The sequence below is a fragment of the Mus pahari genome, chromosome 5 (genome assembly GCF_900095145.1).
Source record: "Mus pahari chromosome 5, PAHARI_EIJ_v1.1, whole genome shotgun sequence".
Lineage (NCBI taxonomy): Eukaryota > Metazoa > Chordata > Mammalia > Rodentia > Muridae > Mus > Mus pahari.
Window position 1 is genome coordinate 52481437 of NC_034594.1, and position 15803 is coordinate 52497239.

The 15803-nt window shown below is 51.8% G+C and overlaps 1 protein-coding gene across 14 annotated transcripts in view; it reads right to left on the reverse strand.

Annotated features, from left to right (window-relative positions):
• Nucleotides 1-221: 221 nt before the first annotated feature.
• Tns1 (tensin 1) overlaps nt 222-15803 on the reverse strand; it is a 213641-nt gene continuing 198059 nt past the window's right edge. For all 14 annotated transcript variants that reach the window (XM_021197450.2, XM_029539336.1, XM_029539335.1 and 11 more), the window contains 10 exons: nt 14011-15080; nt 10965-11051; nt 10106-10237; nt 9665-9757; nt 8827-8904; nt 8089-8160; nt 7680-7848; nt 6627-6695; nt 6215-6247; nt 222-4665 (listed from right to left, as the gene is read on the reverse strand). In XM_021197450.2, coding sequence (XP_021053109.1) covers nt 4521-4665; nt 6215-6247; nt 6627-6695; nt 7680-7848; nt 8089-8160; nt 8827-8904; nt 9665-9757; nt 10106-10237; nt 10965-11051; nt 14011-15080 — 1948 coding nt within the window. In that variant the 3' untranslated portion in view covers nt 222-4520. The remainder of the gene's footprint in view (nt 4666-6214; nt 6248-6626; nt 6696-7679; nt 7849-8088; nt 8161-8826; nt 8905-9664; nt 9758-10105; nt 10238-10964; nt 11052-14010; nt 15081-15803) is intronic.

Genomic DNA, 15803 nt, shown 5'->3' on the forward strand with positions numbered 1-15803 from the left:
TCACCGGGGTCAATCCACTCCTTGGTTTTTCTTTGAACTCCTTTCCCAGCTAGGCATCCAGAGGAGTAACACTCAAGACCAGCAGAAGGTGGGGGAGCCACTGCTTGGACGTACAGAAGTATCATTGAAGACCCTCACATCTGGTGTTCAGGACAGACACCACTTGCCCAGTGAAGACCCCCAGCAGAGCCCAAACACAGCTAGGTCACAGCCCGGGTTTGTGTTTAAGTTTATCCTTTATAAAGCCATACAATGGATCGTGAGAGACCAAGCCACTGTACAGAGGGGGACAGCATCAGTGTGTACATACATTCATGTCCAGAACACTTAGCATACATCAGGGTTTATACAAGGTGGCAGAGGCTATAGGCACAATGATACAAAATATAAAGTATATTTCCATCTATAAATACACAGCCGAGGGCCAGGGCAGGGGAGGGACTCTGGGCATGGGTTTCCCAGCAGAGGACCTGGGAGGCAGAGTTGGGATAATCGGGGTGTGCAGGACATCTTACATTTGATTTGGATGATAGAAGGGAAGAAAATGGAGATACCTCATGCACACCCCAACGTGCTCACACACATACGAGCCAAATGTGGGTTCTCAGGGAGGGCTGGGCTGAGAGCACGGATACACGCTGGCTGTGTTGCTCTTCAGTGGCCTCACTGCTTTGAGGGGCCCAGGCATAGAACACAACCAAGACCCTCCAAGTTTTCAGCCATTTGAAGAGTCAGGAGACAACAAGCAAGAGGCCCGCCGAGCCTCATCCTGTGTGACTGGCCCCTCCGTTATCAGCACTAAAACATGACTCATCGGTGGCCCATCAGGCCTCACCTCCAAGCTCTTCTCATTACTGGGTCACACAGAACCCAACATCCCTCCATATGCCACCGCCCACCTCGAAGTTCCCTAAAGAGATGAGCAGACCACCCACACACCCACACACCCACACTTACACACTCTCGCGCACACATCCTGTCACCAATGACCACGGAAACACCAATCTCAAGATCTTCAGCCAAGGCCTAAGAGCAGGGGTGGCCCTAGCTTTGGATTCTAAGTGCTTCAGGGACCCAAGACATGGAGGCAGGAGAGGGATGATCCCTTAGGATGGATCTCCCCAAGATCTGAAGCTGGGAAAGGGGGGGGGGGTCAGAAGCCTCGGGAGGCAGGATAAAGAAAACCCAGAGCTGGATGGATGCCGTTCATTTAATTGTCTCTCCTGCACTTCCCAGACAGCACAAGGACTCTCTCTCCTGAAAGCCCTTTCCTAGAGGGACATGCAGCCAGTGTCCTCCCTACGCCCCCGAGTGGTTATCCCTAGGGACTCTCCAAAGCCAGGGCCTATCAGGAATCCTGGCAGTCATGCCTGAGGCTATCTAAGCCGCTAGGGAGAGGTCAGGTGAGAAGACTCAAATGCCCCCTTTCAAACCTAAGATGTGAATTCTTTCCTAAAACATGGCTGGGCCAGGGAGCCACGGGTCCACAGTAGCAACTTCAGGATCCAACTGTTAGTTCTCCCAACCTTCCTGTCCATCCCGTCCTAGCCCAGCCCTTCACACTTATCCCCACCTCCAGAACCATTGGGGACTTCCCTAGGCCCCAATCCTGGCTCCACTGGTGCCCCTCTCTGCCATCTCACCTCCAGATATCAGGGACGGTGAAGCGCCAGCCGACCTCAGGTCTTCCGAGTGGCTGGAGGCAGTCTGGACCTGGGCTGTTGCTAAGGGGCCTCGTTAAGGACATCACTGGTCTCCGGGTTCTCTCCTGTCTCCCCTCCCCATCTTGCCTTCCTGTTTAAGAGCAGACAACACTCTCCCTGTTGATATACAGACTCAACAAGAAACAACAACAAAACAGATCATTCACAAAAGAGCCATGGGTAAAAGTGCTCTTGTTTAAAGGAAATCTTTGGCAAGAATATAGAGTTGCATACGGAGTGCTGTGTGTGCATGTGGTCTCTGTGTGTGTGTGTGTGTGTGTGTGTGCACGCGTGTGAGTGTGCAGAAGCCCGTCTGTGAGAATCACAGTTGGGAAGGGGGAAGGCAACAGTGTGGTCCCCACTGTAAGAACTGAGGCCCCTTCTTCATCTTTCTTCGAGAAAAGCCAAACTTGGGTGTTCATTCTTCCTAGTGGCGTGCTGAGAAGGAAGCGCCACTTGCTAGCATCCGCCTTGGTTATTCACACGACTCGCACACGGTTCAGGACTGAGCGCAGCATGGGAAGGTGAAACCACACACGAAGGCCGATCCTAGACTCGGGCCTGGCCCAGAGCAGGATGTGGATGTGAACAACATCCCAGCCAGGAGAAGACTCCCCAGACTTTGCGGTTGTGTGTGGACATTTACAAAGAACAGGATGAGAAATGTCTCCTTCTATGTTGGGGAGAAATAGGATTCGTTAGGGGGTATGAGGAAATGTGACATCCAGACATTTGCCTTGAATATCTCAGAGGGAAAGACCCTTTGAAGACCCTTGACCACTAAGCCCATTTATTCTTTGGGAAGTAGGGGCTCGGGATCCCCACCCGACCTTCCTTCTAGTTCCTCAAACAATGTCCACATAGTCAAAGCTCCCCGGAGGAGAAAAAAAAAAATCCAAAATCTGCCACACCGTGGCCATACACACCGGCTCAGCCCTGTGGCCGTGGAAGCAGCTGTCCACGCTACGGGATGCCGGCAACCACGCTACAGTTTGCCCGAGAATAAGGAGCCAGAGTTGGAGCATGTCATCCCCCAAGTCCCAGATGTAGCCTAGGGAGGCCGAGGCCAGGGTCGAGGCCAAGGCTAGCCCTGCCTGGGTTGTTTGGAATATAAAGAGCCCCTGCAGTTCAGGCTCCACTTACACATTAGAGAAGAGATGGGAACAGTTTGTGGCCGGGGACAATAAAGCAAATAGGGAAAACAATAAATATTTGTCAATTTGCCTATTCTTTTTTTTTAACCCTTTTTCTTATATTTATTAGCTTACAGATTCTATCAGTATGTCTCATGTATATATTATATATATTTATATATATCAGTACAATGCCACCCCTAGGGGCCCCCATGGGCTTAAATGGAGGCTCAAGAGGTGGCGAGGGCCTTTCCAACCCCGCAAATGGACCATAGGACCTTTGGCCTAAATTCATACCTTCTGTTCTTTGTCCCACAGACAGCATGGTCCTGCTGGGGAAACGGAGGCAGAAGGGGAATTGGGGAAGCTTTGGTATTGTGGGAGGACCATGGGGTTCTCAGGCAGCATTCCCAGAGGTGCTATGATGTCACCCTGAGCAGCCCAGCCAGAGGGTGTCTGCAATAGTCAAAACACTTACAGAGGGGGAATGGGGGTGGGCTCCCCAGGTGCCCTAGGCAGGACTTTGGGAAGTAGGCTCCTGGGAGAAGCCAACACGAGGACCATACAGGACAGGGTAGGTCAGAAAGGCACTGGCCCCATCCCCCAGTAGGTTTCAAGCAGGTGAGCAAGTGCAAGGCTAGTGCTGGCCCAGGAACTGGGCTAAGGGAAGGGAGTAAGGCAGTCCTGGGCGTTGTCAGTGCGCATGCCCAACTCATCGTAGGCCCCACAGCACAATGCGCATGTCCAACTCTCCGGGATCCCCACAGTGTGGAAAAGATGCCGTCCTTCCTAACAGGTATTTTTCCCAAGACTGTGGGCATCATTTCTTCCTCCAAGCCAGCTTCAGTCTCCAGGAGACAGAACAGCTATAATGTTTCAGGTGGCCATGCCCTCTGTACCAGAGTCTCTACGGAGGACAGGCAGGAGGCCCTCAGGGTCACTAGAGGGCGGGGTGCAGAAAGAACTCTGTACCATAAGCTACACTTCCGCAGGAGACAGCTTGTCATCCGACCTGGGACCCTGCCACCCTATATCTCTAGCCTTCTTTGGACAGTGTGTATATGTGTATCACAAGGGACACAGACAAGCAGAGAGAGCTGTTTGTAATCTGAGTTGAGTGAACACAGGCAGGTGTCGATCAGCGCGTGGGGGCACATTTATGCCCTGCAACAAAGAGGCAGAGCAAGCACAGACCACGGGTGCCTCGGGTGAGCAAAATGTGAAAAAAATGTCACTGCTTGATGTCGTACGCTGGCCACCAGCAACCTTACCTCCAGAGAAGAAGCCTCAGTTCGATTTCTTCTCTCAGAGCAGAAGGGTTGGGGAGAACAAGCTTTTCCATTGCTCTGTGAAAGACTGTCCCCCAAGGACGCCTGTGTGCTCCCTGCGGGAGCTCAAGTCTCTCAGAGGGGGAGGGGCCCCAGCTAGCTGGAGAGGCTTTGGGGGGTGTGGCTTCCATTGGGGGATTCTGAGTGCCTCTCTTCTTCCTTCCTTCCTCTTCCTCCCGCTCACCTCCCCCCTCCGCCATTCACTTTCCTCTCCCAACATTGCACTTTCTTCTCTCCTTCTCCACGGGCGACCCAAAGTCCTGGTTCTGGATTCAAGGTGGTCAGGATTCACAGGTCCCCTCCCCACACACCCCATCCCCGATGCCCTAGCCTTGGGCAAGGGCTCCCGATTTCCTTCATCTCTTCTGGCCAGCACTCAGCATGACCTTGGAGACGAAGTTGACGATGGCAGACGCAGGCTGGTTGGGGTCAAGCTCTGCGAAGAGGTGGCAAGCGTTGTCTGTGGTGCTGCCCTGCTTCCGGGCCACGAAGCCAAAGAGCCTACAGGGGTAGGAGAGGATGCCTATGTAAGGACCCAGGCTCTAGAGGGCAAGCCGGCAGGAAAGCATGCCTCAGGCCAGTCTGTCTTCTCCAGCCCCCATACCTCTCCAAACATCTAGAACTAGGGCTAGCTCTTTAAAGCCAAGTCCTGGGGACAGTGCCTAGCTTTGTTTCAAGGCAGGTGACATTCCCCTGGGGAGCAGGGGTGGAAGATGGGTTTGAGTAACAAGACTTGTTGGAAAGCCTGCAAGGGAGACTGGACAGGAGGCAAGAAGAGTCCAAGGGCTTCTTTGGGCTCTCAGCCCCGCCTGAGGGTTCCTGCAGGACATACTTCCTAGGTGGTCAGAGAGACAAAGGATAAGCAAGTCCTCACCTCCCCTACCCCACCTCATATCTCTCTCCTCTCTCTCTCCCTCTCCCTCTCCCTCTCTCTCTCTCTCTCTCTCTCTCTCTGCAAAACAGAGTTAAAAATATGAGAACAGAGAACAGAATGTGAACTCAGGGCCCCTCCCGGCTGGCATGTTGCTAATTAGAGAGGGATGGGGCAATCAGGACAGCTGGAAATGCCAACGGAAACCCCTCAGCTGGGCATGCACGGCACCCACAGCTAAAATTAGCCGGGCTGGCTTCTGCCTGCCTGTGTGTGTCTGTGCAAGCATATACAGACAAACACTCTACTCACACCTGTGCACACAGACACACAGCAAATGCATACTCACATGGCACACACATGCAGGTGATGAGGAAACACACACACACACACACAAGAGCCCTGTACTTCAAACAGCTTTATTCTCCCGACTCTGTGGCAGGACCTGAAGCCCTGTGATAATAACCAGGAGATGGTCAGGGCAGTTCCGTCTCCAGGCTGACTGACTGTAGCACGAGATGGTGATCTTGGCGGGGGAGGGCCATCCCTGAGCTCCCAGAGTAGAAGCAAATAGTCCTCTCTGCCTGTCCCTGCCAGGCTACACACTCAGCCATTGTGCTTGCTCTGAACATTGCCATCTGACCCATTGGTAAACTCTACGCTGTCTACCTGTCTGGCAGTCGCATGAGGAGATTCAGTGACATGGGAAGGCACAGGAGATGAGGTCCCCTTTGATTCTGTGAAGGTCTCAGGAGGCATCTGCCTTTCCCTCTGGATTAGATCCCTAGCTGGTTCTCTCTATTCCCAAGCAAGGTGTTCTCTCTTTGGCCCACTCTGGGCACTTCTGGAATCTATTTCTTTTTTATTCAACAACTGTCAACAACTGACAGGCCCCACCCTGTCCTCAGGAACCTACAGTTATACAGTCCCCTCCTTGAACCTCTGAACCCATTTCTATCTACCCAAAATACACCTGCTCATTTTTAAGTAGTCTTTCCTTCCACAAATCCTTCAGGCTCCATGCCTAGACACGTCTTTGTTAGCATGAAGATGCGGGCTATATTCTCTTTCTCTTCATCTCAGAGAACTTGGCATGCTGGCCTAGAGCCCAGCCCTGTTCCCGATTTCCCCACAGAGTAAAACAGCCAAGCAGCTGGGTGCAGGGAAAGCTACACTTACTTAGCAGGGGCACCTCCCTCTGTCTTCATCCACCTGTGGAGAAAAAAATGCCCACCATGAGTCAGTGCATCTCTCTCAGGAGCCCTGACAGTGAAAGGAAGGCAGAGGAGCCCCCATTAAAGGAGGCACAGCCCCAAGGTCTCCCAGAAGGTAATCCAAGTGGAGAAGACGCTGCAGCCTACTCCCATGTGCAGAGCAGGCAGCAGAGCAGGTAGAGGTGAGCAATGAAGTCTGTGGGAAGTCACCAGGGCTGGGGAGGAGACTCAAGCAGTTGCTACTGTCATTGCTCTCACTGCCCAGGACACACCAAAGCTGTGGCCGAGACAAGAACACACAGGCACATAACACACACACACACACACACACACACACTCTTTAGAAGATAGAGCAAAGGTGCCTATAAGAGACTTACTTTCTTTCTTGTGGATCCAGGTCACAGAAGGTGACAGTGTTGAGGGGGTAGTGCCGTCTAAAGAAGAGCCTGTGACAAAGATATGAGAGGGCCAGAGTGAGTATGGGAGTAACTGCTTTGTCACACCTGCCACCAGCCAGCTGCAGGTATGGCCATCTTCCCATCACTGTCTGACATGGGTTCACAACGCCTCTTCTTATGAATAAGATGGCCTAAGATCCTCATACCAGGATGTAAGCCCCACATAGGGACACACAGTTATGGCATAGGAGTGTCCCACATGCCCCAACTGCTAGGGGATGGGGAGGGAACTAGCACCAAGAAATGATAAATGGGGAACTCTGGAAGGGAATGAGCTGGGGAGGGGAAAGGGAGAGGAGAGGAGAGGAGGGGAGGAAGAGGGAGAGAGAAAACAGTGTGAAAACTTATATTCTTAAGATCAAGGCCTTTTCTTCAGCTATGTTATGTATGTTCAAAGCAGGCCAGTCTTTAGAAGGTTGGATGGATGAGTGGAGGGATGTTGGATAGAGGGATGCATACATGCACACACACACACACACACACACACACACACACACACACACACACATACACGTATGAATAGTTTGGTGAGTGGCTAGAAGTATAGGTGAATGGATGGAAAAGTTGAAGAATAGGTGGGTGGATCAATAGATGGATGGTTGAGTTAAGTGAGTGGATGGACAACTGGGTGGGTGGAGGATGGATGGGCAAGTGGATGGATGGGCAGGAGGATAGATTGGCAGGTGGATGGATGGGCAGGTGGATAAATGGGCAGGTGGATGGATGGGCAGGTGGATGGATGGGCAGGTAGAGGGATGGGAAGGTGGATGGATGGGCAAGTGGAGAGATGGGCAGGTGGATGAATGGGCAGGTGGATAGATGGACAGGTGGGGAGATGGGCAGGTGGATGGATGGACAGGTGGAGAGATGGGCAGGTGGATGGATGGGCAGGTAGATGGATACACAGGTGCATAGGTGGGCAATGGGTATAGGGACAGTAAGTGTGTAAATGGGGAGGTAGACAAGGCTTACTTTCTTTGATTGTCAGTCAGTGTGATTCCTTGGGCAGAGACCTTGAAGTGAACAATGGTGGCAGCCGGCGTGGGGTCAGCAGCCAGAGTCTCAGATGTGGCTTTGGAAATGGCCTGCGGCCCGGTGAGTGACTCCATATCCACAGAGTTGACGAAGAGCACATTGCAAGCTGGAAGAAATGGAGCCAAAGAGAGAGAGAGAGAGAGAGTCACGGGGAAGGGGGATGAGAGCGGGAAGAGGGGACAATCCCTCAGAGCCACCATGCAGAGGCAGGTGCAGACAGAAACGGAATCTGACAGAGAATTCCAATTTGCACCTGTGGGAGGGGACAGGCCAGGGGGTGGGAAAGACAGGTCTGGGCACCAGTCCTATCTCAGGTGACATTTACCCTATCTCAGGTGGCATTTACCTGCTCCTTGCTTCAGCAGGTCAGTGGTTGAGTTGGCAGGGCCTGAGCTATCTTTTGATTCATCTGTGGGGTCTGAAACAAAAATTCAATTAGTAATTAAAACCCTACAGTCATTTAAACGAGTCTGGCTGGACCTAAGGCAAGCACTGCACATGCTTCCTGCAATAGATACTCTTTTCACAGTGGGTCTTGGCAGTCAGGGCTGCATGTATAAGATGATGCCAAGGTCCCAGCACGCTGCTGGGACACTCTAGAGTCCAGCAGAGCTGGGCTCAAATCCCCACCGCAGTAACTGCTAAGCATCTGTGAAATGACAACGACAGCGATGGTGCCCATGTCCTTGGGCCTCCAGAATCGCAGCCTGTGACAAACAGCAAGGCTTCGAGGAGCAATGGTCAATGGTTATTAATAATTCAATGTGTCAAACTGGATGAATAGACATGGTCAACTGACACTAGAAGTCTCTCTTATGTCCCAGGATATAATCCTTGTGTTCCTGTCCCCAGCTTCTCAGATCTCCCCTGGGATGAGGCCTGTTCTGAGAATTCAGTGTGGATTTTTTTAAACCACCAGAATATTTTTGAAAACAATCTTGCAAATCAATTAATGGGTGTTCTTAGATTTAAGCTTTTTAATGAACATCCCCCCCTTTAATAGATGATGTGGGAGGATCCCCTATATTGCCTCTACCCTGGCTCCCTCCATTCTGGGCAGACAGCATGAGGGCATATCTCCTACCTCGGCTTGGAATGACCAGTTTACAGGGCAGGGCCAGTGGGATGACGGAGTGCTGATAGACCAGGGCAGAAAGGGAACCTGTGGGGAAAGACAACCCGCAAAGTGACTAAGAGAGACTAGAACATGGACACAAGGAACCCTGCCTCATCCAACTCCACACCATCCTGGTATCTGACTAATGTTTTCTTTCTGGTAGTGCTGGGGCTCAAACCTGGGACCTCAGCCACATCCCAGCCTCCAGCTTTTTTATCACCACCCCGCTGGCCCACCCCAGCAACAGAATTGAAAACCTGCCCCCTTTACACTGGGAACTACCCGGGAACCTAACTACTTTCCTACATCCTTCTAGTTACAGAACCCCCATCAGAACATTGCAGTGGGAGAACCATGACATCAATTCCCAGCTCTATTGCTTATCTAGGGAGCTTAAGTGGCACTTACACATTCTTCATGTGCAAAATGGGGAGAGTGACAGCTACCAGGCAGTATTGCTACGACACCAGAACAACATGACATCTAGATAGTGACTTCCACATAGTAGGTGGCCAAGGAGGACAGCTGTTCTTGCTGCTGTTATTTTAATATACTGACAGTCCATCAACCGAGCAGAACAAATACAGAAAGGGAACTGGCAGAAAGGAGCAGCCACGGTACCCAGTATGTAACTAGAAATCGGGGCCAGGTTTCAATAAAACTTTATTTATATAAACAGCAGCTGTTTTTTTCCTTCTGCCAATGCCACACCCAGGAGGACTGGCAGCAGCAAGATGGAAAGAGCTTGGGTCAAGACCCCCTGAGGACTGGAACAGAGACCATAATGACAAGCAAGGATGCTCACCAAAGTTTGGCTCATTGGGACAGCCCTTGAGCTTCACTCCTCTAGGGCCTGTCTCGATCAGAAAGTGCCTCACCAGCTCATGGGTCATGTCTCCTGGATTGAGGAAGAAGAAACAGAATTGGTCACTCATGGCTACAGCGCCCTCCCGCCACCTCCTAACATTGTCTCGTGACTTCTGCAGTGTGTAGAACGAGATGGGAGAAAGGGATACTGAGACAAGATGGCCAGAGCCCTGAGGGATGAGGATCACCATTCACTCCCCTGCCTTCCCTCCATCCAGGAAACACCTCGCACAAACCAAGTCCCCAAACCACCATTCAGTCTCCGGGGGGCTTCTCAGGGACCAGCCCCCATGAATTAGGACCCTGTTCAGTACCCAAGGGTCTGAAGAAAGCAAGAAGCCCCAACCCCAGCCCCAGCCTGGCAAGGAGAAGACTCTACCTTTCTTGCCCTGCTGAGTGATGGTCGGAGGGGGAGAGGACACCTTCATGGCCAGCCCATAGGCCCCTCGGAAGGAGTGGCTGTCCCGGATGATGAAGGCTCCTGGCTCCTGGTCCTTCAGGAGTGCGATGGCTGGAAGGAGAGGAGACAGAGAGAAGAGCCATTGAGAAACCATTAGCACTGATTTAGCTTGAGTCCCGTGGACCTGGAGGACTCTCTTCTCTCTCAAGATGACATTTTTTTTTTTTTGATGTCACAATGTAAGGAAGCACTCCTGAAGGCCCTCCTGTACCAAGCGAAGCGCATGCCTCTGTTGATGACCAGAGACACCCAGTGTTGGAGGCCATGCTGTCTGCAGCCATTACTTAGCACAGCCTCACAGCGGGAAGTAGACGGTATGTGAATGGTGCCTGGAGCTGGTCTATAACTTCATTTACATAAAGAGAGTGAACCTGTATGCCCTCCTTGCTGGTCCTTATCTCATAACCAAACATCCTGAGATAAGCTTCACCTTCAGGCCTACATTCCAAACTTGGTTTTGTTTATTATTTTCTGAATAATAGTAGTAGTGGTGGTAGTAGTAAGCCATACCATAGTTTCAGATGCTCTTGGCTGGCCTTTTACTTTGCCTGGGAAAACCAAGGCTTTGATAGACCCCTCCAAGGCCCTGCTCCTGACATCCCCCTTTTGCACAGGAAGTGTGATTTTTTTTCCTGTCTGACTTTGATCCCAGCCTCGTCTCTGGGACTACAACCTACTGTAAAAAGGAATGAGTCCTTGCTCAAGGCAGACATGGTGAGCAGGAGTCCATGATGTCTTCCGATGGAGCCCTAAGCCAGCAATGGTGTCCCCCACTCACCCTGCTCTCTGGAGATCTCAGGCTTGTACCAATACTTGGAAGTGTCCTGGACAAATTTCACTTTAGCCCGTGTCTCCGGACTATTGTCTAAGGGAGGAAAAAAAGGGAGTTTTACAGCTGAATTGCATTCTCCCCAAAAGAAGTTGACACCCCAACACCCAGAACCTACAAATGTGGCCTCATTGAAAAGGAGGCCCTTGCAAATACAATCCAGTTTAGACATAGGCATTCCAGACTGGGATGAGCCCTAATCCAATATGCTAGTTTCTTTCAACAGACACATGGGGACTGTACCAGGTGAAAACAGGAACATCTGTAAGTCAAGAGACACAGGACCATCAGGAGAAGTATGGAGAGGGTCTGAAAACAGTACTCCATCAGAGTCCCTGCCAACATCTGGGTTTTGATCTCTGGTCTTTGCTATGACAGAATTTACTTTCTGTTATTCTAAGCCATCAAGTGTGTGTTAGTCCCGGAAAATAAACCAGGAAGCTGGATCCTCAAACATCACAGAACACAGCGGGAGGTACCCAGCAGCCCTTTCCCACAGTCTGCCTCCTGCCACACAATCATTGCCTGGCCGTTCTGTGGTTAAAGGACCTGACGAGGCATCCATTGAGCTGGTGAAAACCCCTTCCTCACCCCATTCCCTGCGTCTAGAAGATTCTGAGGACATTGTCCCCACTTCCTTCCCACAGGTTAACACCTCTCCAGTCTCTCAGTCTACCAACCATGAGCAAGGGCAAGAAGACCCATGCCTCTCTCTGTGGCCCATCCCCTCTTGACCCCACACTGAAAGTGGCATTCTACATAAGTAGGGTCACAAGTTCCTCCTGTCCTCCAACATCTAGACCAGGGAATGGCCAGTACTCTAGTGGTCATCTACAGAGTTTCACACACAGCCAGATGATATACCCATCCAGGTACTTTATGGACAGTAGCCTCTTTCTCAGAACATTACACTGTAGAGGGGTTTGGACAATATAGTTGCGGTTGAGTCCAACAACAGCATTTCCCTGGAACGCGTCATGTCATGTTCCTTCCTCCTCCTCTCAGTGCTGGGACTATAGGTGAGTGTTACCATGCCTAGCTCCATATCTTATCTTTGTGCTCTGAGCTTCCAAGTTCAACCTTGGTTCTTCATAGAATACCTAACAGATCATTGTGAATTGCAACCACTGAGCCACTCCGTGGACTGTTAGAACTTAGTCTTGCTTTTCACAAACACTTTCACCCTTTGGCACAAAGCAGAAAGAAAGCAAAGGGGCCAGGGCAGGAAGAAGAAGGAGAGGGGGGAGATCTACTTTCACGGTTGTATAGTTCTCTGTGAGACAGAAGCAGGGACGCAGCGCCAAGGGGGCTAAAGTTAGGAGGGAAGGAGCCAGCAGCCTGCAGCTAAGAACCCCGCTTCTCACGAGCACCTGGGCTCCATCTCCAGTGGCCTTCGGGGACTGAGCTCCTTTCCCAGGCTGTGAGGCTAGAGAATGCATCTGCTGCAGGCGACTGACCCTCTGACGCTCAGCCGTGGTTGATCTAGGGAGCTGTCAGAGGCGACTGCAATCCTGTGTGTCTTCCTGTGTTGACTCCAAAGGCTATTTTAAGTAGGCAAGATGGTGGGAAACAGGAAGTGTCCTAACTCCTAGAAACTTCACATCCTTCAAGGATCGGGGCTGGGAACCAGATGTCCCTAGTAGGCGGCAGGAAGCAGGGGAGTGCAGGGTCACTCTAAGTGTCCCAGCTTGGAAGGACCTGGGAAAGATACAGGACAGAGAGCCCGGGTGCCTTTGGTCCACCTGGGGGCTGTTTACAATTTTCTGCATCTGCCTTGGACACAAGAAGCTCCGGGGCCTCTGCACACAGGATCTGGTTGAGAAAATGGGATCATCTGAAGCTTGAACTTCTTGTTTGGAGAAGGAACAGTCTCCATGGAAGAAAAGACACCAAGAGTAGACTTGGGCGAAGACCTTATCCTGTGGGAAGCAGGTCTCTCCAGACCAGGCTGTGCTGAAAACATCTTACCCCTAGCCTTTACTCTGTCCCACCTGCCCACCTGGCCCACTTCTCTCTGATGTGTGGGGCTGACAAATGCCATAGTGGTCAGCGGAGTCTCACAGTTTTGGTTAAGTTATATTATCTCTCAAACTTTGAATATATACTGAAGAGGTTTCTATCCTGTATGTGTCCGTGTGTGTCCGTGTGTGTGTGTGTGTGTGTGTGTGTGTGTGTGCGCGCGCGCGCGCGCGTATGCGCACATGCTATAACCTGCATGTGGAGGTCAGAGGACAACCTTGGGTGTCGCTCCTTGCCTGCCACCTTGTTTGAGGCAGGGCCTCTTGTTCACTGTTCCATATGCCAGGTTAGCTGGCCTGCAAACTTTTGAAGCCCTCTTCTGTCCCCACCTCCTAACCCAACACAGGAGTATCTGATTATCAACACACACTCCTGTGTTCTGTTTTCACATGGGTCCTACGGACCCAAATTCAAGTCCTCATGTTTGCACAACAAGTGTTATACCCCCTGAGCCATCTCCTCTACCCCCAAGAACACTCCTCCGAGAACAGTATGGGCCTGGATTGGGAGTCAGCTCAGCCACCAGGTAACTGTACAATGACTGCCAGTCAAGCAACAGGAGCTCTGTGAGCCTTAGAGTGTTCTTGTGCAAAGCAAGGATAACAGTTCCTACTTCCTCCGTGGGCCAGGGGGATTAGATGAGTCCTTAGCTCTGGCTGCCACCCAGAATGTGCTCAATAGGAGGCTGTGACAGTGACAGCCATCCAAACAACATACTCTTTCTACTTATTATTCTGTCCTCCTTATCCCACACGTTGACATTACAGTAACCCTATGCTAGCCATGCTTTAAAGATACAGCACACACACACACACACACACAGAGAGAGAGAGAGAGAGAGAGAGAGAGAGAGAGAGAGAGAGGCAAGGAACTCAGGCCTACGAGCCAATGACCCACACACAGTCATCCGCCGAGGGATGACTGGGACAGACGTCCTAACTTTTGGGCAAGTAGAAATGTAAGAGAAGAGACACACCTGGCATTGAGTACTTAGAAAAGTCCGGAAGTGTGTGAGAGAAGGAGACGGTGCTACTCCCACTGGGACTGGCCATGCCATTGGCGATGGGCGAGGAAGACACTTTCCCATTGATGGTGGCATAGTTGGGGAGGCTGCCTGCCCGGTCTCCCACTGACATTCTCCGCTTCTCTGGTAAGGCTGGTGTGGGGCTCCCCTGTCGGAAGGCTGCTGAGTCTGGCGAGGGTGAGGTGGCAGGGCTGCTCAGGCCGGGGTAGTAGGCAGGAGAGACAGGGAATGACGGTGTGGAAGGGGCCTGGTAGCCAGAGGCACTGCTTTGCCGGGACAGTGTTGGTCTCCGGTCCTCAGGGGTAGAGTAGCCACCATAAGCTGCATGCCGGTCCAAGCTGGGGCTTCCAGGAACCACAGATCCAGACCCACCCAGGTGCCGGCCCAAGCTGGGGCTCCCGGGGCTAATGACTGCACTGCCGTGGAGACTGGAGGCCAGATTCCCTTGGTGGGCCCCAGGGTGTCGGCCCAGGCTTGGGCTTCCTGGAGTGGTGACCACACTGCTGTGGAGGCCTGGAACTTGATGGCTTCCCACTGGGTGCCGGCCCAAGCTGGGGCTTCCAGGAGTGGTCGCTGCACTGGCTGGGTGGCCAGAAACCATGTTTCCATGGAAACCTGGACCAGATGGACCCATCACCTGCCGATGGCTCAAACTGGGACTACCAGGGGCAGCCATGGTGGGGTTAATGGCCCGCCGGCCAAAACCTGGACTAGGTGGAGTGTTGGTACCCACTGTCCTGTGTCGTGCCTGAGGGCTCCCGGGTACCATGTGGACACTGGGTGCGCTGAACTGCGGCTGGCCTTGGTTTTCTGGAGAAGAGCTGAATGGTTGGAGGGGGTAGTCAGGGCTGTTGTAGCTGCTGCCACCAACAGGGACGGGCGAGGAGCTCTGATAACTCAGTGCTGCAGGGCTCGGCTGCCCCAAGCTGCCTGAGCGGATGCTGGAGTCCAGCATTGGCTGGATGGGTGTCCTGGGACACTGGTCACTGCTCACCACTGATGGGAAACTGCCCACGGAAGTGCTAGAGAGAGAGATGACAGGTAGAAAGGTCACTGTATGATATTTAATAAAGGGTGGACTTTGGCTGAGTGGCCAGCATTCTTCAACCACTAAGAACAGTAAGAGCTCCACTCAGTCAAGAGGAAGGCGGGGCTTTTTATACATTACATAATGGAGCCATCAGAAAAACAAACCGAGGGTCGGAGTTTAAGGAGTAAGCTTAGCACCACAGGGGCTAAAAGGCAAGCTTTCAACTCAGCTGCATCTGACTCCAAAACCCACACTTTCTCTCCTGACCCACCAATCACAGCAAAGCAATCGCTAGGGACGCTAAAGGCAGCTAGCTGCCTTACTGTAAGCCCTTCAGCACCCCAGAAACTTAACCGAGATGGTCAAATCACTTGGCTCCATTCCTATTAGGGGACAGCTTGATTCCATTTCTCTGAATTTTTTATCATTTCTTCAGAGTGCTAAAATTGCCCTGTCATTCCTGGGTGACTCCCCAAAGCGAAGAAAAAAATCACATAGGGTAGTCCCCCAAATTAGGAGACTTCAGGTTATTTGGAAGTCTAACTTTAGCATACACACACACACACACACACACACACACACACACACACACAGATCTGGTCACTAATGGCACAAGCATGAGGCCCCTGTTTAGGCACAAGTTAGTAGACCCCGGGACTTGTGATGGGATAGAACAAGGTTGCCCAGAGACCAGGGGAAGCAGCCACTAGAGGGA